We start from the raw sequence: 25,989 nt of genomic DNA, 5'->3' as shown, positions 1-25,989 counted from the left end.
ACCTGCAAACTTACTAATTGTACAAGGTTCCTTATGGTAGGCATGTTAGCAAGATTAGATCACAGGGAAAACTAGCCATTTGGATACAGAACTGGTTTGAAGGTAGGAGACAGTGGCAGTGGGGGGTTGGTTTTCAGACTAAAGGCCTGTGACCAGTGGTGTACCACAAGGATCGGTGCTGGGTCCATTGCTTTTTGTCATTGATATCAACGATTTGGATGTGAACATAGGGAGGTATAGTAAGTTTGCAGAGGACACCAAAATTGGACATGTAGTGGACAGCAAAGAATGTTACCTCAGAGTACAACAGGATTTTGATCAGACGGGTCAATGCACTGAGTGGCAGCAAATCGCATTTACTTTAGGTAAATTGAGGTGTTGCATTTTGGAAAGACAAATCACAGCAGGACTTCTACACTTAATGGCAAGGTCCCAGGGCGTGTTCCTGAACAAAGAGACCTTGGAGTGCAGATTCATAGTTCCTTGAAGGTGGCATTCCAGATGGATAGGATAGTGAAGGCATTTTGTATGCTTGCCTTTGTTAGTCACTGCATGTGAGTACAGGAGTTGCGAGGTCATGTTGCAGCTGTACAGGACATTGGTGAGACCACATTTGGAATATTGCATGCAATTCTGATCTCCCTGCTACAGGTAGGATGTTATAAAACTTGAGGGCTCAGAAAAAATTTACAAAGATTTTGTCAGGGTTGGAGGGTTTGAGCTATAGGGAGAGGCTGAATAGGCTGGGGCTGTTTTCCCTGGAGTGTCAGAGGCTGAGGAGTGATTTTATAGAAGTTTATAAAATTATGAGGGGTGTGGAAAGGGTGAATAGCCAAGGTCTTTTCCTTGAAGGGGGGGGGGGGGGGGGGAGGGGGAGGAGGAGAGGAGAAAGAGGGGAAAAAAAAAGGGAGGGAAGAAGAGGAGTCCAGAACAAGAGAGATAGGTTTAAGGTAAAAAGACAGAATTAAACAGCCCTGAGAGGCAACTCTTTCACAGAGGGTGGTGAGTGCATGGAACAAACTGCCAGAGGAAGTGGTGGAGGCTGGTACAATCACAACACTTAAAAGGCATCACGATGGGTACACGAATAGGAAGGGTTGAGGGGATGTGGGCCAAATGCACACGAATGAGACTCGGTGAATTTGGGACATCTGGTCAGCATGGACGAGTTGGACTGAAGGATCTGGTTCCATGCTGTACGTCTATGAGATTCTACTTTCATATCCACATTGTTAATATACATAATATCAAGGGTTCCAGCACTGATTCCAGTGCTCCACTACTGGTACCAGAGTTCCAATCACAAAAACAACCCACTCATTGCCTATTTGCAAGCTAATGTTGGACTCTGTGGCAACCTGTCCGACCAACTTTCCATGTGGGACCTTGTCAAAAACTAACTGAAGTTCATGTAAACTACATCAACTGCACTCCTCTCAATATATTTAGTCTTCTTTTCAAAGAGAAAAGAATGAGTCAGGGAGAATCACCCTCTAACAAATACATACCAATTATCCTGGTTCAATCCCTGTCCAAGCACTAATTAATCTACAACCTTTCCAATAATACCTGGCATGTCAGTGGTTAGGGTAATTACAGACCAGGATAAGGAAGCACATTAGTTACCCTCTAGTCATCTGACACTTCACTTAGTGAAAGAAATACTAAATATCTCCTTCATAGCAGCCTGGGATGTATCTCATCTGGCCCTGGGGATTGGTGAACCTTTATACTTGTTAAGGAGGTTTTAACATGTTCCAGAATCTCACCATCCCAGCTCAAATCCTGGTTACTGTCTTTTGCAAACACTGGACAGACTTGACAACATGGATGATTTAATTCTGTTCTTATATCTTTTATAGGTAGTAAAAGAACAGGCAGAATTGTGGTTACATTTGCTTTAGATGCAATTTAAACTTGCATCAAGACTTTATTTTTAAAAAGACAAAAGGTTAGTAATCCAAAATGATTTAATTTGTTGCAATGATGGAATAAGATTCCTCTCAGAAGGACCAGGACTGCTCCTCAGCAAACACCAAATAGTTATATCCCCAAAAATTCTAGTTTAGCAAGGTTAGATCTCATGGAATACAGGGAATACTAGCCATTTGGATACAGAACTGGCTCAAAAAGTAGAAGACAGAGGGTAGTGGTGGAGGGTTGTTTTTCAGACTGGAGGCCTGTGACCAGTGGAGTGCCACAAGGATCGGTGCTGGGTCCACTACTTTTCATCAGTTACGTAAATGATTTGGATACGAGCATAAGAGGTACAGTTAGTAAGTTTGCAGATGACACCAAAATTGGAGGTGTAGTGGACAGCAAAGAAGGTTACCTCAGATTACAACAGGATCTTGACCAGATGGGCCAATGGGCTGAGAAGTGGCAAATCGAGTTTAATTCAGATAAATGTGAGGTGCTGCCTTTTGGGAAAGCAAATCTTAGCAGGACGTATACACGTAATGGTAAGGTCCTAGGGAGTGTTGCTGAACAAAGAGACCTTGGAGTGCAGGTTCATAGCTCCTTGAAAGTGGAGTTGCAGGTAGATAGGATAGTGAAGGCGGCATTTGGTATGCTTTCCTTTATTGGTCAGAATATTGCATACAGGAGTTGGGAGGTCATGTTGCGGCTGTACAGATCAATTAGGCCACTGTTGGAATATTGTGCGCAATTCTGGTTTCCTTCCTATCGGAAAGATGTTGTGAAACTTGAAAGGGTTCAGAAAAGATTTACAAGAATGTTGCCAGGGTTGGAGGATCTGAGCTGAACAGGCTGGGGCTGTTTTCCCTGCAGCGTCAGAGGCTGAGGGGTGACCTTATAGATGGTTTACAAAATTGAGAGGCATGGATAGGATAAATAGACAAAGTCTTTTCCCTGGGGTTGGAGAGTCCAGAACTAGAGGGCATAGGTTTAGGGAGAGAGGGGAAAGATATAAAGAGAGACCTAAGGGGCAACTTTTTCCACACAGAGGGTGGTGCGTGTATGGAATAAGCTGCCAGAGGATGTGGTGGAGGCTTGTACAATTACGGCATTTGGATGGGTATATGAATAGGAAGGGCTTGGAGGGATATGGGCCAGGTACTAGCAGGTGGGACTAGATTGGGTTGGGATATCTGGTCGGAATGGACGGGTTGGACTGAAGGCTCTGTTTCTATGCTATATATCTGACTCTGACAGACACCACCACAACTCTCCCACCCAAGCCAAAATTTCAGCCTCAACCTCAAACTCAAGTCAGTACTTTAGTCCCCAATAGCACCTGAGGATATTATTCTATCATGGGGCTATTGAGAATAACGTTTTACACTTTATCATTATTCATACCCACTCCTGACATGGCATTAACTGTAGTCACAGGATGCATGTATCAAATATTGTAGAGAAGAGTCATTCAATGCTCAAGTTCTCATTGAAAAACCATTTCACATTCTACACCCACTGCAAGCTTTAGTGTTGTTTCTAACAGAGTGCAAAATGAGAATCAAAATACTTACCATTTCAGTTTAGTCACTTCAGGACTAAAAAGGGGAATAATCTTTTACAAACTAATTCACAGAATGAAGGCATTGCTGGCCAGGCAGCACTTATTGCCCCTTAACTACCCAGAGGAGGGAGTAAGAGTCAACCATGTTATGGTGGGTCTGGAGTCACATGTATCGCAGACCAGGTAAGGATAGCAGTTTCCTTCCTTAAAAAATGAAAATACATTTGATTCCCTCAAAAAAAAAAGGATTCATGGTCAAATTCAAGTGCCACCAACTGCCATGGCAGAATTTGAACCTGGTTCCTGGATTAATCGTCTAGTGAAAATGTTACTAGACCATTGTCTCCCCTAATTTCAAGCATCACAACATTAAGTGCAGCAGCATCCACATTTTATTTATAACATTGGAATTCATTGGTTCAAAGTTTTTCACTCATACATGAAATGGGCCCCATTGGCTAGGCCAGCATTTACTGCCCATTCCCAATTGGCTGAAGGACAGCTAGGGGTCAACCACATTGCTCTGGGTCTGAAGTCACAGGTCAGAGCAAGGATAACAGATGTCCTTTGCCCAAAAAAGAGTATTAGAGGACCAAATCAGTCTTTCTAACATGATAAGAGTTGCTATTAGGCTTGTATTTTAAATTTAAAAAAGATATTTAAACTCAGATTTCACCTTCTGCCATGGTGAGATTCAAACTACAGCCCCAGAACATTAAGCTAGAGCTCTGGATTATAGTCCAGTGAAAAATCAGCCATACTACTGTTGTTAGTATCGTTAGACAGTAAATATTTAGTGTTGAAACAAGATCGATCAATTCTAGGCAACTATAAAAGTTATCAATCCTCAAGACTTACGTTCTTTGTGGCTGCAGCCTCTGGTCACTGTATGGGATCAGGGCCACCAATTCATTGACCAGCCCTGCAAAACAAAAAGGGGGTGAAGGAAATAACCTACAGTTCATTTGTTTTCAAAATTTAATACTCTAAATAAGAGGTTACCAACCAACCAACCATAAAGAGTTTTATTTTGGGGATGAGCAATCTATCATTTAGTTTGCAGAGGATACTCTAGCAAAGCAGACTGCAGAAACCTTGATATGAAACTTGCAGAAGATAAACTGGAATGATGCCTTGGGTTGAAGAAAACAAAACATTACCGATTCAAGTATACTCAGTAAGCTTGGCATGATCAGGAAAGAGATCACATTTGGAATGAGGCAGAGTCCAAGTATTACTTTGGAGCAGCACAAGGATTTGATACATAGAAGTGCTTTTTTGGCTCAATTTTAACAGGATAATTGAAGCCCAAGATTAGGGCTCACAGAAAAACACTGACATCACAGGAAACCCTTATGTGCACTGGCTGATAGAGAATTTAACTATTGTTTTCAGGTTAAAAAGAAAAGTATTTTACAGATTTGAAAACAAGACCGGTACCAAACGCAAAACAAAAACTATACAAAGATGCAGAGCCAGGTAATATTGTAGCTGCATTGTGGGAGCCAGTGCATCCCACTGTGGTTGAGAGGAAGCACATTTGTAGCAACTGTTGAGCTGGAGTTCAACTAGCCATCAATTCTGAACCTGAATCTGAGTTTCAAATACTATGACACATCAGGGAGAGGGGGGAAAAAAAAAGTTGCCTGGACACTTTCAGGAGATGGTCATACTCTTTAGATTAACCACCTCAAATTTGGTCAGTGGTCAGGGATAGGAGGGAGACACTATGAATTTGGCAGGTAGAGAGATCCAATAGGTATGCTGAAGGAGTCTCAACCTTTGAACTTGTCTAATAGATTTGAGATTTGTGCTCAGTGGATGAGAGCTAGAGGCTATAGGGAGAATGGAGCAAATAGCACTGTGGTACTGCGAACTATGGACTCGTGGCCAGGATCTCATCTGGATTGAGAGAGACAAAACCTTGAGTTATGTGGAATAAGGAAGTGACAGAGGAGTTAGATAATTTAAGTCCTTCAGTGGAAGATGCTTTGAACATGGTGGGGGGGGGGGGGGGGAAAAAGAGAGAGAGAGAGAGAGAGAGAGAGAGAGAGAGAGAGAGAGAAAAGAAAGAAGAGAATTAAGCACTTGTCACAAGAGTAGTGTGTCCAATACTAACAAAAAAGGCTAAAAAAAAAGAGGCAGGTAAATCCTTTGGCCCCGATGGCTTGCATCCAAAAGGATGCAGAGATGGTGAATGCATTTGTTGTAGTTTCACTAAAATTTGTGTATTCTGGAGAAGTACTAGAGGATCAGAAAACTGCTAACGTGACATCTCTATTCCAAAAAGGGAGGGAGGGAGGCAAAAAGTGAGTGAGTAAGTATAGGCCAATTAAAAATGTTAGAGTTAATGAATTAACAGCAGAACATTTGGAAAAGGAAAAAAAAACCAAGGAAGCAATCAGTATAGCTTCATGAAAGGGAAACTGCATCTGACTAATTTTAAGTGTTTGAGGAAGTCTCAACTAGAGTGGATATAGGGGAGGCAGTAGATGTGTTGCATTGGACTACAAGACATTTGAGAAGTACTTCACAAAAGGTTAAGTCATAGCTAAGAGCTCATGGTGTTGGAGGCAGTATATTGGCATGGAGAGAGAATTGGCTCATGGGCTGGAAACAGAGTGGGGATAAAAAGGGGCTTTTTTTCCAGGTTGACAACTCATTACCAGTGGGGTTTCACAGGGATCAGTGCTGGGACCATAGCTGTTCATAGCATATTAGTAACTTGGAAGAAAGTGACTGTACAGCAGCCAAATTGCAGACAAAAAAAAAGGAGAGGCATGTTGCAAATGGGATACAAACAGTTTGCAAAGATATGTTGATAGATTAAAATGGGCAAAATGGACAATGTTAAATTGTTCATTTTGAAGTTATTTAAATGGATAAAAACTGCAGGAAGTGAGTTCACAGATACAGGAGGTAATCTAGAAGGTTAATGAAATGTTGGCCCTTATTTCAAGGGGTTGGAGTACAAATTTAGGAAAGTCTTTCTGCAACTGTAGAAGGTGCTGGTGAGGCCACATCTCGAGTATGAACAATTCTCATCCCTTTGTTTCACTGGAGGCAGTTGAAAAGGTTCACTGGGATGATTCCTGTTATGGAGGAACTGTCCAACGAGCAAAGGTTAAATAGGTTGAAACTCTACACACTGGAGTTTTGAAGGAGGAGGTGGTGATCTTAAATATACCAATCTGAAAGAAACTAGACAGGATAAATACAGAAAAGGATAACGTTTGAAATGATGGGAAAGTTTCAGAATTATGGGGAACCAGTTTAAGACTAAAGAGGAAGAGGAATTTCATGGAACAGGGAGAAAGAGCAAGGACTGCAGATACTGGAGATTAGAGCAGTGTGGTGCTAGAAAAAGCATAGCAGGTCAGGCAGCAGAGGAGGAGAACTGACATTTTGGGCAAAAGCCCTTCATCAGGAATGAGGCTCGAATTTCATGGAATAGTTGAATCTTTAAGTTCTTGCCAATGGAGAGATATTGGGGGTCAGTGGGGGGGGGGGGAAAAAGAGAGGTGCACAGAGTCATGTGTATTAAAAAAAGGTAGAGATTGATACTTTAAAAAAAAAAGGGTAACAGTAAAAATGCAAAGTGGACAAGAGGGATGTCAAACTAGGCATGATCCTATCGAACGTCAGGGCAGGCTAAAGGAGTTTCTATTTATGGTATTATGCAAAAGAATTTGCTGCACAAGAAAACTCATTTGCTTTTTCATCCCACCCATAACAGCACTGTGGCTCAGTGGTTAGCAACACAGACAACATTAGGGACCTGGGTTCAATGTCAGCATTGACTGCACAGGTTTCTGCCAGGTACTTCAGTTTCCTCAGTCCAAGATGTGGTGAGGCGGATTAACCAAGGTAAAAGCAGGGTTACTGGCGTAAGGTGGAGTCTGGGATACACTTTGAAGAGCTGGTGTGCATTCCAATAGCCCCCTCCTGCATGGTACAGATTCTGTGATGCCAAAATCAGATGCCATCCTACACTTCAACACATGGGGAAAAAGCTTCAGGGAAAAAAAAAAGTTTTGTTCGCAGGTGAAATGATTAAGTATGCTTTCAATAATTCTCCACCCTGCAACAATTTCTTCATTATCGTATCTAGCATGGAACAAAAAAGGTGAGAGCGACAGATGGAATGTGCCAGAAGACAGACCATCTTAGTGGTCAAATGTAGTGCAGAAAAAAAAGACCACACAGCAAGAACTCTCAATGACACTCAGCAAGGCTTCTGCTTGAAATAACAAGCAGTCACCGTACGATCTGCTGGTTTTTAATTAAAAATCTTTCATCTTCAGATGGCCGTTCCTATGATCAAGGCCATCAAATCCATGTAGATCAATCATCTGGTACTGATGAAATTAAAAAAAGTTAAGACTCCACAAATACATTTTTTCCCAATCTTGGATTGGGAAATTCCTTCGAGTCAGTCGTCGCAAATTGTACATTTAATGACTAATTTGTTGATAATAGTTATGCAGAGTAGAGAAGACCAAAAATGCTGCTCAAAATAAAAGTGCAGCATCGACAAAAGTCTGTGATCAAGCAACTAGAAATTTGACAGTGGACACTGTCAGTGTACGAGTCTTAAATGGTAAGTGGGTGGGCAGTGGTTTCAGTTTAAGGACCTGGAGTACAAGGAATTGGAGAGAAGTGTAGCGTATAAAAGGAGGAACTGGTAACTTCAGACCTTCATCTAGCTATCAACATGCAAGGCAGAGATACCCATGGTTAGTCAACAACGCCAATGTATCATGGTACTGCAGTTATTCCAAAAAAAAAAGTTCATTCGTTGTTGTGGTTCTGTTCGCGGAGCTGGGAGTTTTTGTTGCAAACGTTTTGTCCCCTGTCTAGGTGACATCCTCAGTGCTTGGGAGCCTCCTGTGAAGCGCTTGTGATGTTTCCTCTGGCATTTATAATTGTTTGTCTCTGTCGCTTCCGGTTGTCAGTTGCTGTCCGCTGCAGTGGCCGGTATATAGGGTCTAGGTCGATGTGTCTGTTGACAGAATTTCTGGATGAGTGCCATGCTTCTTGGAATTCCCTGGCTGTTCTGTTTGGCCTGCCCTATAATAGTGGTGTTGTCCCAAACGAATTCATGTTGTTTGTCATCTGAGTGTATGGCTGCTAAGGATAGCTGGTCGTGTTGTTTCGTGGCTAGTTGGTGTTCATGGATGTGGGTTGTTAGCGGTCTTCCTGTTTGTCCTATGTAGTGTTTTGTGCAGTCTTTGCATGGGATTTTGTACACTACATTACCCAGCATGAGCAAAACCAAAATCCCAAACAGAACAGCCAGGGAATCCTTATCCTAGCAGCAGCTTCCCCAGCAGCACCCTCCCGCTTGTTGTGCTCCCAATGACGCACAGCAGAAACAGGTAATCAGACTGGCTCAGCCTAAAAGGGCAAAGGCTAAAAGGTAACAGACTGACTAGCCCTATATACCAAGTAACAGCTGCTCATGACACCAGTTAAACCATTAGCTGGACTTTTGCTAATTTGTGGGCGGCACGGTGGCACAGTGGTTAGCACGGCTGCCTCACAGCACCAGAGACCTGGGTTCAGTTCCCAACTCAGGTGACTGACTGTGTGGAGTTTGCACATTCTCCCCGTGTCTGCGTGGGTTTCCTCCCACAGTCCAAAGATGTGCAGGTTAGGTGAATTGGCTATGCTAAATTGACCGTTGTGTTAGGTAAATGTAGGGGAATGGATGGGTTGCGCTTCGGCGGGTCGGTGTGGACTTGTTGGGCCGAAGGGTTTGTTTCCACACTATGTAATCTAATCTAATACATACCCAAATATTATTCAGCCCCTCCAACCAGTATGCCCTGGTGGATTAGATCAATATAGGTAACCAATTGCACTTTATAATCAGATTAAGTGTTTTAGCAAATATTTCAGATGAAAACAAACAGCTCAGAAGACTCGAGCTGGGTTGCTATGGACCTAACTTAAAAAAGTTGCTTTTTCCATTACTTAGTTCTGCTTTGTAGTGAACCCACCATGGCTGCAATTTCACTTCAGGGGTTTAGGATATTATACATGCACTGGAGAAGGATAAGATTCTAAACTCTGGCATAAGTTGGGGAGTATGTGTAATGAGCTGAAATGTAGCATCTCAAAAACAGCTGTTATGGAAAGTTGGCAAAAAAGAAACTTAAGTATTGGATAGGGATTCCCTTTAAATTTGGAGCTCCTGACTAATTAGATTTAATGCTGCATACTTCAAGTGCCAAAGCAATTAAGGCAACAACAAACTTGGGTTATCAAAACAAGTTGCACTATTAACATGGCCTTAAAATACCTTCAAGGCCAAGTTAACACCAAGTTGGCTGGGACTTATGATTTTAAAAAAAAAGTCAAGTTTATGGAAGGTGGTAGACATTTACTTCAAACCAGTCCTGAAAAATAAGATATCTTGTTTCCCCCCACCCCACCTGCCCACCTTCCAGTGCAGAAGGAAATTCTCAGTCTATTACGCAGCCACTTAGCCTACTGAGAAAGGCAATATTAGGAGCGAGTGAGTAAAGTTAATTTAAAACAAAAACATTGCTGATAAAGTGTGATAAGCTAAGTGTAAGCAAAGTTGGAAAGTTTGAAGGCTCCTATAAAAGAGGAAAGCATATAAAATGCAAATCTCACCTGCTCCGGGTAGATTAAAAACACTAGATCAACAGGAGTAGCCACACAATGCAGCTCAGGAGCCAAGATGAAAACCTCTTGCATAGTGCTTTGTATAGCAAGACATTTTAGTTGAGTGTAGGGAATGATTTATATGCACCAACTCCTCCCTCAACAGCAGTATGATTACAGTCAGATAATCCTAGTGATATTGTTGGAGGCACACTGCCAGGACAACCGGGGGAACTCTGTTCAACAAAAAAAAGTGCTGTGGGATCTTTAACATTCTACCAAGTAGACAAATAGGCAATCAATTTGTCTTCCCGTACAGCAGTATAAAATAAATCTGAATGAGATGTATATAAAATAAACTCAGGCCCTGTTGGACCTTGGGACTTAGCATCCTAACCACTGGAGTCAGCAGGTCTATCAATTGAGCCACACCTGACTTAATGGGATATTAAACTTCTGGTTTGCTTATTCGAATTTGGAGTTTTTATTATTTGGTTGACCCATCAGACCTGTACTGGGTCTTTGGTCAATCCAAAACTACATTGCACAGCCCAGCCTTCTCCATCTTGTGGACCACTTGAGCGTTTAATCACTCATTGTTTAAAAGTTTTGCTTCAAGCACTCAGTGACAACATTCATTATGGCTCCACACCTTAACAAGTTGTCAATTACCCTCAATGCTTTATCTAGGTTTGTTAAACATTACTTGCTCTGGACAAATCTGCATAGCCCTCTGATCAGCTCAGATATTGATCACCCCATTCAAGATAACACTACTCAAAAGAAAAAGACAGACAACAGAAAGCAAGAATACATAGGTCAGTCAGCCTACTATTGGGAGAACACTGGAATCCATGAAAGGAAGTACAACAAAACATTGAAAAAAAATACAAAAACCAGGCAGGATCAATACAGTCAGATCTCTCCTTCACACACAACATAAAACAAAAAAACAAGGTGAAAGAGGAGAACCAGCAGATGGAAAATTATGGATGAAGGTATTCAACAAGGGGTGACCAAAAAGCAGCAGCTACACAAAAAGGTTGAGGCAATGATGAGGGGAGACAACAGTTAAGCCAGGCTGGCAAACAGACCCTTGTGGCAACCCATTGTAAATAACTGGTTAATGTATATTGATGACTTGGATGAAGGGACCAACTGTCCTGTAGCCAAATTTGCTGACTAGAAAAATTGATAGAAAAGCAAGAGTCTCCACGGGGTGGGGAAAACATCTATTCCCATTTACCAGCATGTCACCCTCCTGACCCCCACCCCAAAACTGTATCACATGCACTATATGGGTCTGTGTGCAATGTAGTTTCCATTTATGAGCTCCAGTGAGCCTCCTCTGTCATAGGAGGGGCCTCAGGGCAGCACCCAACCTGTGTATATGAACCTGCACCATCTTCTGGAATCTTAACATCCTTTTCCAGAGATCAAGATACAATAATCAGAAAAAGTCATGATTAGTTGCCCCAAGTCATATCAGGAGGCAACACACAGGAAGCTGTAGCATCAGTTGTAGCTGGTTTTGGAGATACAGGCAGTACAGACAAGAGAAGAGAAATGAGGAAGTGAGCAGAAAGTATATTACATGCTCAAGATGCTGAGGGGTCAAGGAGGAGAAAAACAGAAACCATATGGTGTTGACTACTAAACATTGGGTCTAACTGGACTTCAGAAACAGTGATTAAAAATGACGAAGCTGGTGCATTAAAGAAAAGCACCAAGTCTTGGCTGTTTTCCTGCAAATATAAAAGACAGTAAATGCCAGATTAGTCACATTACAAACAGATGAGGGGAAGTCCCAGGTGGGATACCCCAAAAGTCAGCTCCCAGGTGAAGTGGCTCCCTCAGTTGATCAGGAGATTAGTATTCGTTTTCTGCCAAACTAAGAACATAGAACAGTACAATACAGGAATGGGCCCTTCAGCCCATGATGTTGTACTGAACCCTATCATATCTGCCTCATCACTACCCCTAGCAGTATGGCCCCTAGTATTAGGCATTTCAACTCAACTTGGGCAAGATTCTGATCATCCACACTAAGCATCTCAGTTTTATAGACTTAAAAAAGTCTCCCCTCAGCTTCTAGTGCTCCAAAGAAAACAACCAAAGGTTTTCCAGCCTCTCAAGAGCTCATACCCTCTAATTCAGGCTTACCAGGATGCTGCCTCTTCTGCACTCTCTCCAAAGCCTCCACATCCTTCCTGTAATGTGGTAACCAGAACTGAACACTATACTCTAAGTGTAGCCTAACCAAAGTTTTATAAAGCTGCAACATGGCATCTTGACTCTTGTATTCAGTTCTGACCAAAACACCACAAGCATGTCATATGCCTCCTTTACCACCCTCTCTACTAGTGGCCATTTGCAGGGAGCTATGGATTTGAATCCCAAGACCCCCCTGTCCAGTGCTGTTCAGGGTCCTGCCATTAACCATGCACTTTTCCTTAACATTCCTCCCAAAGTGCAGCACCTCACACTTACCCAGATTAAATGCCACCTGCCATTTCTCCACTCATATCTGCAACTGATCTCTATCCTGTTGTGTCCTTTGACAATTGTCTGCACTATCCACAACTCCGATCTTTGTAGTCTGAAAACTTATTAACCCACCCATCTACAATTTCAAAATCATTGCTTTATCTCAAAACAGAGCTCCCAGTTTGCAGCCCTGAGAAACACAAAGTCATGGACCTCAAGCCACAAAAGCACTTCCACCACTACCCTTTGCCTTTTATGGGCAGCTAATTCAGAATCCAAGTCACCACTGATCCCATGCATCTGAATCTTCTGAATGAGCCTCCCATGAGGGACTTTGTTGACAGCCTGACTAAAAATCGATGTAGACTACATCCACTGCTCTACCCTCAAGTCACCTTAAAGTTAGAAAGACATGACCCGCCCTGCACAAAGTAATGCTGACTGTCCCTCATTAGGCAGTGCTTTTAAAAGCACAAATACTATCCAAGAATTCTCTCCAAAAGCACTGACAAGATTCACCGCTCTATACAATTTCCTGGATTATCCCTATTTCCCTTCTTGAAAAGAACATTAGCTACTCGCCAGTCCTCTGGGACCTCTTCAGTGGTTAACAAGGATTTTGATCAAGACCCTAGCAATCTCCTCTTGCTGCTCTCAATAACCTGGGTAGATATCATCAGGTAGTGGGGGCTTCTCTACCTTAAATGCTCTTGAGTAGAAAAGCCACTTCCTCAAATTGCCCTAATATACGAGGGTGGGGCATTCTAATCTCACGGCCTCTAAATCACTCAGGAGAAGGGTAAAGCGTTATTTAGAATCTCAACCACATCCCCTGCCTCCAGGCAGGAGTTCCCTCCTTTATCCTTGATTAGTCCTATCTTCTCCCTAGTTACCCTCTTGTTTTGAAGATGCATGGAATTCTCCTTTACCCTATTTGAGGATATTTCATGGCCCCTCCTTGCTCTAATTTCCTGTGAAATTTCTTTCTACTTTACACTCCTCATGGGCCCTAGTCAATTTTAGTTCCTAAACTTTACATGTGCTTCCATTTACTTAAACAAAAAAAAATCTACAACCTCCCTCAGAATCGAAGGGTGCCATACCTTGCTATCCTTGTCCTTCCTCCTCACCTAACTCTGATCAGTAGGCATTTCAAACCTACCATAGGCTCTCATTAAATGTAGACTTGCCCAATAACAGCTCCTCCCAATCAACTCTCCTACCTGATAGACAAATTTGCCTCTCCCAATTTAGTACCATCTTGCCATGTCCTAAATCATCCTTACTCATAATTACTTAGCTTTTAAGATAGTTGTGATTGCTTCTAAAAACTGTTTTCCTGCTGTAAAAGGTCAGTTACCCGAATAGGCTCATTTGCCAATACAAGGCCCATTTATGGCCCCTCCAAGTAGAGGAGGAGCTATGTTTAAAGTGTTAAAAGCTTGGTTAAAAGGTTAATTACTTACTAAAAAAGCATAGACAAGCTCAAGCAGTCTCAACAGTTTGAGAAGAGTAGATACAATAAATGGCTGCTTGCAGAAATGCTGTTGCTGGAAACTGACCCTACACAAAGCTATGTTAGTCATCCCTGTTCGATCGTCCTATGGCTTGACATACCATTTTAATGTTTCTGGCGAAGTGGTTTGGAAAATTTATAAAAATCAAGAGATGCCATACAAGGACAAGCTGCATTTTTAAGAAACTTATTTTGTGCCTTTATACTCTTGTATTCTGGATTTCACAGTAGCAGTACAATTACTGTAATATGCAAATAAGAGTTTACCACAGGAAGTGATGCACGATCAGATCACAAGATTTCTCTTGCCAAGGCTGTATGAGCACATTTCAGTTAGATGTTAACATAGATTTTGAAATAAAAATTAACAGACCTCAAAAAACAAAACTAGCAATAAGCCAAGTCAGCCAGAGAATGTGTATAGGGTATAAGCAGGTAGGGAGAGTTAAGTTCAGAGTTTTATGAAAAAGGTTCAGCAGAGCAGGACTCCAATTAGATAAGAACTTACAGTTAACAATGGGGTGCTGAAGGCAAGGGTAATGGATCAACAAGGTGGAAAAAGCAGTCATTATGTAGAGCAATTTAAACAATATTGGGAGCATTCAGTACGCAAGGTCAGCTAACAAGGGGAAAGTATCCATTGTATGAATCCAGTTAAAGATTAAGAACATTCATTGTATCACATACATATTGATTGGGTAACTGTTACAATCAACAAGTATACTGCCTTAGCTGGATGCTCCTCCCTGTAAAGTGACCATATAGTTCATTGAGAAACTGCTCTTCCAGAGAAGACGAGAACTTGCTATGGATTGAATTTAATTGCATTTTGGGGATTTGGAATAGTCATTGCTTATGATATGCAAACTCTGTAAAGGCAATATTGATGAAGCTTTAACTTAATTGCTGTTCTTACTGCCCCATTGTGAATTCTAACTAGTCAGACCTTACGTCTTAAGAATCTGACAACCCTGAAAAGAAAGCATGTTTAATTCGAGACTGATGAATCATTTAAAATACAACCCCCTGTGGTAATGTTTCAGCCTCAGGTACAGAATCATTCTGTTATTAAGATAAAAAGGAGTCTGCTCCTAGCTTAAAAATTCTTCTCAACCTAACATGGAAGAGATTCTGACAATCTGTCAGAAAGCTATTTTATGGCCAAAGTCTGCTCTCCTCGCTAAGAAGCCATTTTGTAAAACAATGATATCTGAATATGCGAAAGGTTACCTTATGACCTCTCCCGATTAGTTCAGACTGATACTTCATGATAGGAACTTCTCACCAATAGATACCAGACTTGGTCGAGTTTGCTTCTCCCACCTGATGGATAGCCAAGGGCCTGTAGGAGTGATCAATTAAGTGCACACAGACCTGTCAAATAACTTCTCTTCCTTACGACTTATTGCCTTCCCAATGTTGTCTAATTAAGAACATGCAGTGTCTTTGTAAACTTTTTATAAAAGAAGCCTGTTTGTGACAGAAGGGTGTGTGTAGCCTGCAAGTGTCTTGAAGAGCTGGTACCCTACTCTCCTAGGTTTTAAGAACCTATTTAGCCTAGGAGCAGCACGGTGGCTCAGTGAGTAGCACTGTTGCCTCACAGCCCAGGGTCCCAGGTTTGATTCCAGTCTCGGACAACTGTGTGGAGTTTGTACATTCTCTCAGCGTCTGCGTGGGTTTCCTCCAGGTGCTCCGGTTTCCTCCCACAGTCCAAATGTGCAGGTCAGGGGAATTGGCCATGCTAAATTGCCCAGAGTGTTAGGTACATTAGTCAGCGTGGAAATGGGGCTGGGCAGGTTACTCTTTGGAGGGTCGGTGTGGACTGGTTGGGCCAAACGGCCTGTTTCCACACTGTAGGGAATCTAATCTAAATTTAATAGCCTGGTTTATTAGGCATCAGTGTTATCTTGTAAGAGGTGGTGCTATTGGTAAATAAAAGGGATGACTAAAATTAAACTAAACTGCAAGAGTAGTTTAGTAGTCTGGAATAAAAAAAAGTACAATCTCCGGGACAAACCAACAGAGGCTTACAGGTTTGAGTCCACAAGGGATTCCCTGGGCCATCTCAAATCTGTACTTTAATGTGCACATGGGCGATCATTCTCTCTTCCTCCAGGGGCTGGAAGAAAGATGGAGGTATGTAAGGAAGAGGTCAGGGGAATACTGGAAAGGGTGAAAATAGATAAGTCCCCTGGACCTGATGGCATTTATCCTAGGATCCTCTGGGAAGCTAGGGAGGAGATAGCGGAGCCATTGGCCTTGATTTTTATGTCGTCGTTGTCTACAGGAATAGTGCCAGAAGACTGGAGGATAGCGAATGTGGTCCCCTTGTTCAAGAAGGGGAGTAGGGACAGCCCTAGTAACTATAGGCCAGTGAGTCTCACTTCTGTTGTGGGCAAAGTTTTAGAGAGAATTGTAAGGGATAGGATTTATGAACATCTGGATAGGAATAATGTATCAAGGATAGTCAGCATGGTTTTGCGAAGGGCAGGTCGTGCCTCACAAACCTTATTGAGTTCTTTGAGAAGGTGACCAAGGAAGTGGACGAGGGTAAAGCAGTAGATGCGGTGTATATGAATTTTAGCAAGGCGTTCGATAAGGTACCCCATGGTAGGCTACTGCAAAAATTAGAGGTATGACATTGAGGGTGCATTAGAGGTTTGGATTAGGAATTGGCTGGCTGGAAGGAGACAGAGGGTAGTAGTTGATGGTAAAGGTTCATCTTGGAGTGCAGTTACTAGCGATGTTCCACAAGGATCTGTTTTGGGACCATTGTTATTTGTCATTTTTATAAATGGACCTGGAGGAGGGGCTAGAAGGCTGGGTGAGCAAGTTTGCGGATGATACGAAAGTCGGTGGAGTAGTGGACAGCGAAGGAGAATGTGGCAGGTTACAGCAGGATATAGATAAGTTGCAGAGCTGGGCAGAAAGGTGGCAAATGGAGTTCAATGTAGCTAAGTGTGAAGTCATTCACTTTGGTAGGAGTAACAAGACGATGGATTACTGGGCTAATGGCAGGCTACTTGGTAGTGTGGATGAGCAGAGGGATCTTGGTGTCCATGTACACAGATCTCTGAAAGTTGCCACCCAGGTAAATAGTGCTGTGAGGAAGGCATATGGCGTACTGGGCTTTATTGGTAGAGGAATTGAGTTCCGGACTCCTGAGGTCATGTTGCAGTTGTATAAGACTCTGGTGCGGCCTCATCTGGAGTATTGTGTGCAGTTTTGGTCGCCATACTATAGGAAGGATGTGGAGGTACTGGAACGGGTGCAGAGGAGGTTTACCAGGATGTTGCCTGGCATGGTAGGAAGATCGTATGAGGAAAGGCTGAAGCACTTGGGGCTGTTCTCATTGGAGAAAAGGTTTAGGGGAGATTTGATAGAGGTGTACAAGATGATTAGGGGTTTAGATAGGGTTGACAGTGAGAACCTTTTTCCACGTATGGAGTCAGCTGTTACTAGGGGACACAGCTTTAAATTAAGGGGTGGTAGGTATAGGACAGATGTTAGGGGTAGATTCTTTACTCAGCAGGTTGAGTGTTCATGGAATGCCCTGCAAGTAGCAGTGGTGGACTCTCCCTCTTTATGGTCATTTAAGCGGGCATTGGATAAGCATATGGAGGTTATTGGGCTAGTGTAGGTTAGGTAGGCTTCGGTCGGCGCAACATCGAGGGCCGAAGGGCCTGTACTGCGCTGTATTTTTCTATGTTTTTTTCTAAAACTATACGGTGTCTGAGTATTTTGCTTTGAATGAGGGGAGGGACAATAAGCCCTTCAAAATCTACTGACGTTATTATGACTGACCTGCCCCAGGCCTCAACTCTTGCAACAGCTCCTCACAGAAAATGAGGAATTGAGGGCTATCTACTCTAAATGCTGTGAGGCCTAACCTTTACAACCTAGCCTTCTCTGGGTAGAAGATTTCAGATAATTCACTACCTTCTGGGAGAAGTTTCTTCGCATCTTTAAGTGAGGGGCCCCCTATTCTGTAACTATGTTCACTAGTTGCAGAAACTACCACCACCCCCCCCAACCACTAGTGGCAAAACTAGATATTTATCCACAACTTTGGCCAAAAGACTTGCAAGCAAGTGCCCTGAAATGGGGTTGCTTGTAACCTTTGTTTGTGCAGAGAGGGTTGTCGATAGATTCTATTAGTGCTGCAGTAACTGCATGGCTTAGTTTGGAAATTTTGAATACTGAAGCAGCTTTCCAGTTGAAGGGTTACTGCTTCAAATGTGATCTGGTCGATGGCTGTCTGCTGATGTAACAAATTAGTGCACGTGGGGGATTGTTGCAGTTGACTAGATTGTGCCACAAAGTTATTCTTGATCTTTGTTCACTTGGTGGGGATAGGAAACATTGAAAGCTCAACTGTTGCTAGTTGCCCCACTTCAAATTTTAATTTAAGGAGAGAATTTCTTCATGTGCATTGTGAAAACATTTTAAATACCAGAATCACTTGCTCAAGTTATATTTTAACTTGGACAGCTAACCAGTAGATTGGGTATCTGAGCAAACTTGTTTCCAGCACTACGAGTAAACAACCATAAGAAATAAGAACAGAAGTAAGCCATCAAGTCTGCTCCGCCAGTCGATACGGAATGTCTGATTAGCCATGATCCTACATTCACTTTTCTATCTTTGCCCCCCAAGTGATCACATCTGTATCTTGAAATAACTGCAACACTAATAGAATGGATCTTCAACCCTTTTGCTGCACAAATGATAAAAGTTACAACCAACCCAATTCCATGGCACTTCCTTGCAAGTCTTTTGGTCAAAGACATGGATAAATACCTAAACTTTTTGCCGACAAGCTGAACGAAATACATAACCACTTTGATGAGCACATCACATTCATCTTCCTAGATGGTGTAACCTACATCCTGTTCACACCACTTGCAATTATTTTAGTAGTTTTTATATTAACTTCCAGGCTACACACCCTCACTGATGGCTGGTGAGGGAGAAGGGAAAAGGATCAACAAGGAGCAAGCAGTAAGCCACATTACATTGCAGGTCTGCTTACATGTGGCCAGGTATTTTTAAAAACTCATTTACCAGCAGTGCAGCAGCTGGGGTTGTGATACAACGCTCATTACTTACATCAGACCATACAGAGAAGGAGAAGCAGGCCATTCAGCTGAGTTGAATCTTCTCTGCTACACAGCTGACCTGTGAATCCTCAACTGCATTTTTGTGTATCCACCCCAATCCCCTCACTAATTATCTAAGCATATACTGGGATAACAGTGGAGGCCAGTGAGAAGAACTCCTGAAGTGTGTTCAGAGAAATTTTCTACAGTGGGAGTTTCCAGTCCATAAAGAAAGGCAATACTGTTAGATTGGTTTGAAAATGGGAACTGTGACAATTGCCTCAAAAAAAAACCTTTGATGCAGTAGAATAGGACAAGAAGCAATCCACAATAACAGTGAGTGAAGAAAAAGCTTCAAAAAAAATGGACAAGGATGGATCTGTCCTGATTACAATCAGCAGATGACAGGCAAGACTAGAATGGAACCTTTAGCAAGAATTCATGGCACAGTCAATGCATATTCAAACAAAAACAAAAAGGGGATGGAAGGACAAACAAAGCTCCCTTAATAATGGAAGTGCTGGAGGTGAAAATGAAGCAGAAAAACAATTTGACAGATGTCAGCTGGACAATACAGTTAAGAATCAGGCTGAATTTAGACACTTCAAGAGAAAAAGAAAAGGAGTTGTAAAAGCAAGAGAAACAAACAGAATTTAGGAGATGTGTATGGCAGCTAATAAGGGAAATAAACCAAGTTATTCTTTAGGCAAGTACTCCAAGAGGCAAGGAGGATAGTGCAGAACTTCAAGAGGATAGATGGGTGAAGTGAACATTTGTCAGGGAAATACAGCAAAACAGTAAAATGAAGCATGTCATTCTAAACAGGATGCAGAAGCAGGAAAACCTGGTGTGTGTGATTGAAAGAATATAGCAGGATAGCTTAACAGCAGGATTAAATCATCAGCATCCTCAGTTTTATTAACAGGGACATGGAATGCAAGAGCAAGGAAGCAATGAAATACTTGTACATTCTGCTATAATGTGCATTTCATTAACAAAATTCACTATCATTTGAATTGGGGACACTTTTTAAAGCACAAAGTTTTAAAGCACAATACAATTCCAGCCCTATTAGTTTAATAAGTGCTGTTTTTATAAGATTTTCTACTAACATGGGATTGCACGAGAATGGAACTACATGTTACAACAGAATCGACTGTACAGAGTGTGGATTTGACCCCAACCCAGGTAGTGTTTAGATTTTAGACTCCACACGAAGAATAAAATGGCATTAGAACGGGTGCAGAAAAGATTCAAGAGAATGGTTCTAGGGTGAGGAACATCAGTTACAGATTGAAGACGCTAGACTGTTCTCCTTGAAGAACAGGTTGACAGGGGATTTGGTGTTCAAAATCATGGGTAGCCTGGAGAGGTTAGAGAAAAATTGTTCCCACTAACAGGATCAAAAACCAGAGGGTATAAATTCAAAGCAATTGACTTTTTTTTAAAATGCTGACAATATGAGGAGAAACTACGTGAGTTAGGGTCTGAAATACATCGAGTGCAAGGTGGAGGCAGGCTCAAAAAAGGTGAAGGGAATTGGATTAGCTGAAAAAAGAACAGGCTTACAGAGAGAAGGGGCACTAGGTGAATGGTTCGCCTGACAACCAGCAGGGACAGTGGAACAAAGGGCCTCCATCTGTGCTGCAAGCGTTCTGGTTCTCAAAACTTCCCTGCATGGGGTTTCCATTTGTCAGTTTTATATGGCAAGGTGGTGGTACTAATCACTGACCTGGAGTCCCAAGACCCAGGCTAGTGCTCAGGGAACATGACCACTGGCAAAACAGAAATTCAATTCAGTGAATATTTAAAAACCCACTTGGTTCAATAACATTCTTTAGCGAGGAAAAGCAGTCATCTTTACTTGGGTCTTGCCTACATACAATTCCAGACCAATAGTAGCGTAGCTGACTAACTGCTCTGAAATGACAAAGCCACTCAATTGAAGGGCAACTAGGCATGGGCAAAAAGGTAAGAAATCCAAAATGACAATCAGTCCCCTCTACATCCTCCTGCCCTTGTTGTTACTGCTCTCCATCTTATTGGATAACTAGACCACACAGCTCTCAGTTCATGAGAACAGTTACTGAAGTGTGGAGGCTCAGCATTAAGCCCTGGGAACACATTTGATTCCATCACCTACTCACCCAGTAACCCCACTGCAGAGTCTCATCATGCAACCAGTTGCAAAGCACATCACAAGCCACACTCCAATTCAATGCATTCTTCAGTTACTTGACGATGCTATTCATCCAACAAGAGTGAAATTGTTGGCTCAACAGATGTCTTGCAATGCAGTTTGTGCCACTCTGCATAGGCTCATTTGCCATACCATCTGAGGGCTCCAAGAAAGTTTCACCTGCTCAACTTTGCCCCTCACCTGAAGGGTGATGACCCTCAAGTTAAACTCATCAGGCAGTTCTAATGAGAGCACTGCCTTATAGTCCTAAAAAATAAAGGACTGTGGCAATTTACCTTGCCTTTCACCCAACACCTAGATCTACCCACAACTATTGAACTGAAGATTGAGTTTTAGCGATTATGACAGGATGTTGCCTGCAGAATGTAGTCAGAGAACACAAGTTCCTCACCCCACTCCTTAGAAAAGTCTAGATCCTTACCATTTGGCCTATTGGGTAAAAAAAAAAATGAGGTCTGCAGGTGCTGGAGATCACAGCATCCAAGGAACAGGAAATTCGACATTTCGGGCATAAGCCCTTCCTAACCTGCTGTGCTTTAACCAGCAACATATTTTCAGCTGTGATCTCCAGCATCTGCAGACCTCATTTTTTACCCGAAGATTTTAATCTACTGCGAATCCTCTTGCAAGGATGCCTTCCTTGAAGAAGCTCTCTTCCTCCCTCTACAAGGATTTCAGTGAGTCTACCTTTTATTTTAGCTTGCTTGGCACACTCTCCTCATTCCTGATGAAGGGCTTATGCCCGAAACGTCGAATTTCCTGTTCCTTGGATGCTGCCTAACCTGCTGTGCTTTAACCAGCAACACATTTTCATTTGGCCTATTGAGTCCACTCTGCCATTTAAATCATGGCTGATGGGCATTTCACAGCTCAGGTTATGATTTTTTTGCTAGTTGTTAAAAGAACAAATTGATTTGGGTGGGGTATTTTCCTGTTCGGTTAAAAAAAGGTAAGAATTTGCCCTGAATAGCAGTCGGTCAACTGGTCATCTCAGTGCTTTAATTGGGTAACTACACATTTATGACTTGTAGAACAGTGGGACTCAATTATCAACACACCTCAGAGTTGGGACAATTTCCACACATTCATCCGGAAATGGCATTGCTGCAATTGCTCCGTGGACTAAATGGATTGATTATTAGAAACACAGGAGGAGTGCTGAAAGACGTGACTGCAGGAGACGCAACAGAATTGGCATGAGTACTCTGGTGATTGACAGGGAACGTGACCATTGACATATTATGCTAGCAATAAGTGACCAGTCCTAACTGCCTGGTGCTCCAATCCAAGCCCTGCTTAAGCCCAAATTGGCTGAGGAAATTGGGGGGGGGGGCGCAGATGAGGAAGAGAGAATTGAAGGGATTTTTTAAACGCATTAATCTGAAGCAACCACAATTCTCTTTCCTAATCTCCAATTACCTCCTTGTTGAATTGGACAGTTGGTAACATCTGCTGTTCAATCACGACAACATTGGACCTGACCAGACCAAACCAAAGTATTTGCACTAAATGGAATCTCTGGGTTTCAGTGTCAATTCACTGGTCATAACGCTCCAAGAAACAATGCATTTCAGTATGGTATCAGCAAATAAGACTACTGACAAATGAACTCTAGACATTTATGTGGAAAAAGTGGTTTCCAGAGACAGATGAAAAAAATCAAAACATGCAAGGGGGCATTCAAAGCTCAACTTACTTGCCTTCTGTACTTTCCACAGACCTTAAAAGGGATTGACACTTGAGAACCCCAACTCATGAACTCCCTGAAGCATTGATCAGATTAATAAAGTTAACTTGGAACAGTTAAACCTGTGCTTTATTCCATCAAGTAAAGCCAATTTCCACATCTCCGCATTTTTAAAATCACCCAGCCCATTTTGGCAAGACCTACCTTTTGCTCACTTAAACCCCTGCTCCCATTTAATTTTCACCCAACTTTCTCAGGTCACCTTTCAAACAAGTGGAAATATTTTGCATTGTTTGGAAGAGAGGAATTACAGCTTTCCTTATAAAAAGGAGGATATTAGACCAAAAACAGTTTACCTCGAACTACAACTTCCAATCAAAGTTGGACCTCTGGCTTAATTCTGTACCAATGTCTCTAATTCTAGTGGATTCCTTCTCATTGAAGGATTGATTTGGTATTATACAGGGAGTATAATCAAGTCACAAACTGCATATGTATTCTTCAACATGTTGGTTGAAGCAGTGGGGAAAAAAGTCTAGCTGCAGATGAGCTGGGGCCCATGGGGCTTTGCATAAGTTGCGAGTTGGCCAGCAATGAGTGGCTGATTGTTGTAACTAGTCACCATTTCATAGTCTAAAGGCCTCCTGCCTCTTGTTCAGCTACCTGGGAGCCACTTGGAGTATGAGAATGTTTGAGGGAGACACCAAACTTATTTCCCCCTCAGTGTCAGAAGCTGATGAGCTGGTTGACCAGCTAGGGTGATCAATACACAAAGCTAGATTTAAGCATGCTGATTTGATAAAGTGGTAAATAAAGGACATGCAGTCTCAAAACAAAGTCAGGCACTGGGCCTGAGAAAAGAATTGCACCTTGCATAGATTGGGAAAGTTGTCAAGTCTGTGACCCTTAGCGGTTTAAAGGAATAGAAGTCAGAACAGACCAGATTGAAAGATTTGATGAAACTAGGGCAAAAGAAGAAAGGAAATAAGTGCAATTGAATAAATCAGTAGCGCAAAAATGTTTTTCGCAAACAGGCTTGAAGGCTAGACTTGTTGATTGTAAAATTGATCGAATTAGGACCATTGTTTATTTCAGATACAGGGAGGGGTAGGGTTTAAGAACAAAGCAATACGTAGCGACTGACAGAAGGCCAAGATGGCCTTACTAGTGACTGGCATAATGGGTTGAGCAAGACCATGAGACGGCAGGTCAAGATGTGAGCATATTTGGGAACTTGACAATCCCAGTTACCTTATCCAGTAGGGATAGGCAATAAGTGCAGACCTAGTCAGCACCATTACATCCTGAATGAAGACATGGACAGAGACACTTGGACAGCAAATACAAGGTGCAATGGATATTGGAATTACTAAGATTTGCCACAGTACAGAAATCTTAACAGCAGTTTTACATGACAGGGTGATAAAGACTTTGAATGAAACAGTGAGACAAGAGGAAGAAAATGCCAGGGGAAATAATGCAGCTATCCACAATTAGGGTACCAGCAAATACTTTGTCCACAAGTGACAAGTATGGGAGGAGTTAATGAGAGAGAGATGAGTTGCTTTCTCTGGGAGAGACCAGCAGACAATGAGGAAAGTTGAATTGGGCAGGAAGGAGATTAACAATATTAGTGCAGTGAGGCATGGGTGGGCTGGGGTAATCTCAAAAAGTACAAGCGTATAAACAGATTACTAGGGAAAATAACCTCAGGTCCAGAACACTTAAAATGCATGCAGATGGACTCATGGAAGTCTCAAGTTAAAAGACTTGGCTGCACAAACAAGTGTGATAAAAATCAAATAGGGAGATAAAGTAACGTCAGAATTCCAAGCTAAAGTACATTTAGGTGCAGTCATATAACTGCGAGACAAAGTCCAACAGCCATAATCAAACGATTACATGCTTCATATCCACCCAAAGGGATAAAAAGTCCTGTTTAGCATCGCATCGAGAAAGTAGTCCGTCCACAGGCACAACATAGCACTAGGCTGTCAACAGAGATTATTTTGGGGGCATATTGAACTCCCGACGTCTCAACAGCAACTGAGACACCACCAACCCACTTTAAAGTGGAACAAAAACATCAGCAGCATTGCCACATGTAGTTAACGCGCCTTCCAGGAAATACAAAGGATATGCTCAGGCACTGAACGTGTTGTGTTTCAAAGCTGCCCCGGGGTGGGGCAGATCCTCCAGGCCCTGAAAAGCAGCTCTGTGGAGTTCAGGAGACGCGAACGCTACTTCAGTGCCCGTTAAAGCACAAGCCGTTTGTTACCTTTCGGAATGCGGCCGGTGCCTTGGCAGGTCGGACAGGTGACACTGTCCTTGCCAGTAAACTCTACATAAGGGAACCGCGCAATGTCCTCCTGTCTGTCATCGCCCAGTAAATCCTCACTGCTCTCAGCATCCAAAGACCGTTCTTTCCTCAGGCGGCCCCGACCAGCTCGAGCTGAAACCTGCGAGCCCATCACTGCGCGCGCCACCAACTCCTGCACCCTCACCCAATGTGTTATGTCGCGCATGCGTACGCCTAGTCTCTCCCCTTCGACGTGCTCGCGCTTGTCTCTTTGAGGCGGTCGGCGTTGGAGTAACGCAGCAAGCGGAATTCCTCGTGCGGTTGATTCCCAAGTCAAATTGCTGATGGGCAGTCATTCTCTGGAAAAGTCCATTCAAACCAAGTCTCAGCAAGGCCATTTGAACTCAGTGCTGAGTTCAAACAGACTGTTGTAAAGGTAAAAACGGGCCTTAGCCCACAATTGGAGAGTCACAAATTGATTAAGTAGATACAAACCCTCTTGAAGAGTCTGTATCACTGTCATAATTTGAAGGTATTTAAATGCTGCTGTCACTGAAACAAAGAAAACTGCTGAGTTGCTTTGATTG

General features: G+C 42.5%; 1 protein-coding gene across 1 annotated transcript in view; it reads right to left on the bottom strand.

Annotated features, from left to right (window-relative positions):
- LOC132805694 (transmembrane protein 106C-like) overlaps window positions 1-25,598 on the bottom strand; it is a 68,234-nt gene extending 42,636 nt beyond the window's left edge. Inside the window, exons 1-2 of the mRNA XM_060820880.1 lie at window positions 25,382-25,598; window positions 4,340-4,403 (exon numbers count right to left, since the gene is read on the bottom strand). Of these exons, the coding sequence (XP_060676863.1) occupies window positions 4,340-4,403; window positions 25,382-25,574 (257 nt within the window). The 5' untranslated portion in view covers window positions 25,575-25,598. The remainder of the gene's footprint in view (window positions 1-4,339; window positions 4,404-25,381) is intronic.
- Between the last annotated feature and the right edge of the window lie 391 nt (window positions 25,599-25,989).

The sequence above is a fragment of the Hemiscyllium ocellatum genome, chromosome X (genome assembly GCF_020745735.1).
Source record: "Hemiscyllium ocellatum isolate sHemOce1 chromosome X, sHemOce1.pat.X.cur, whole genome shotgun sequence".
NCBI lineage: Eukaryota > Metazoa > Chordata > Chondrichthyes > Orectolobiformes > Hemiscylliidae > Hemiscyllium > Hemiscyllium ocellatum.
Note: the sequence above shows the minus strand (reverse complement) of the source record. Positions and strands in the feature narration are given on the sequence as shown.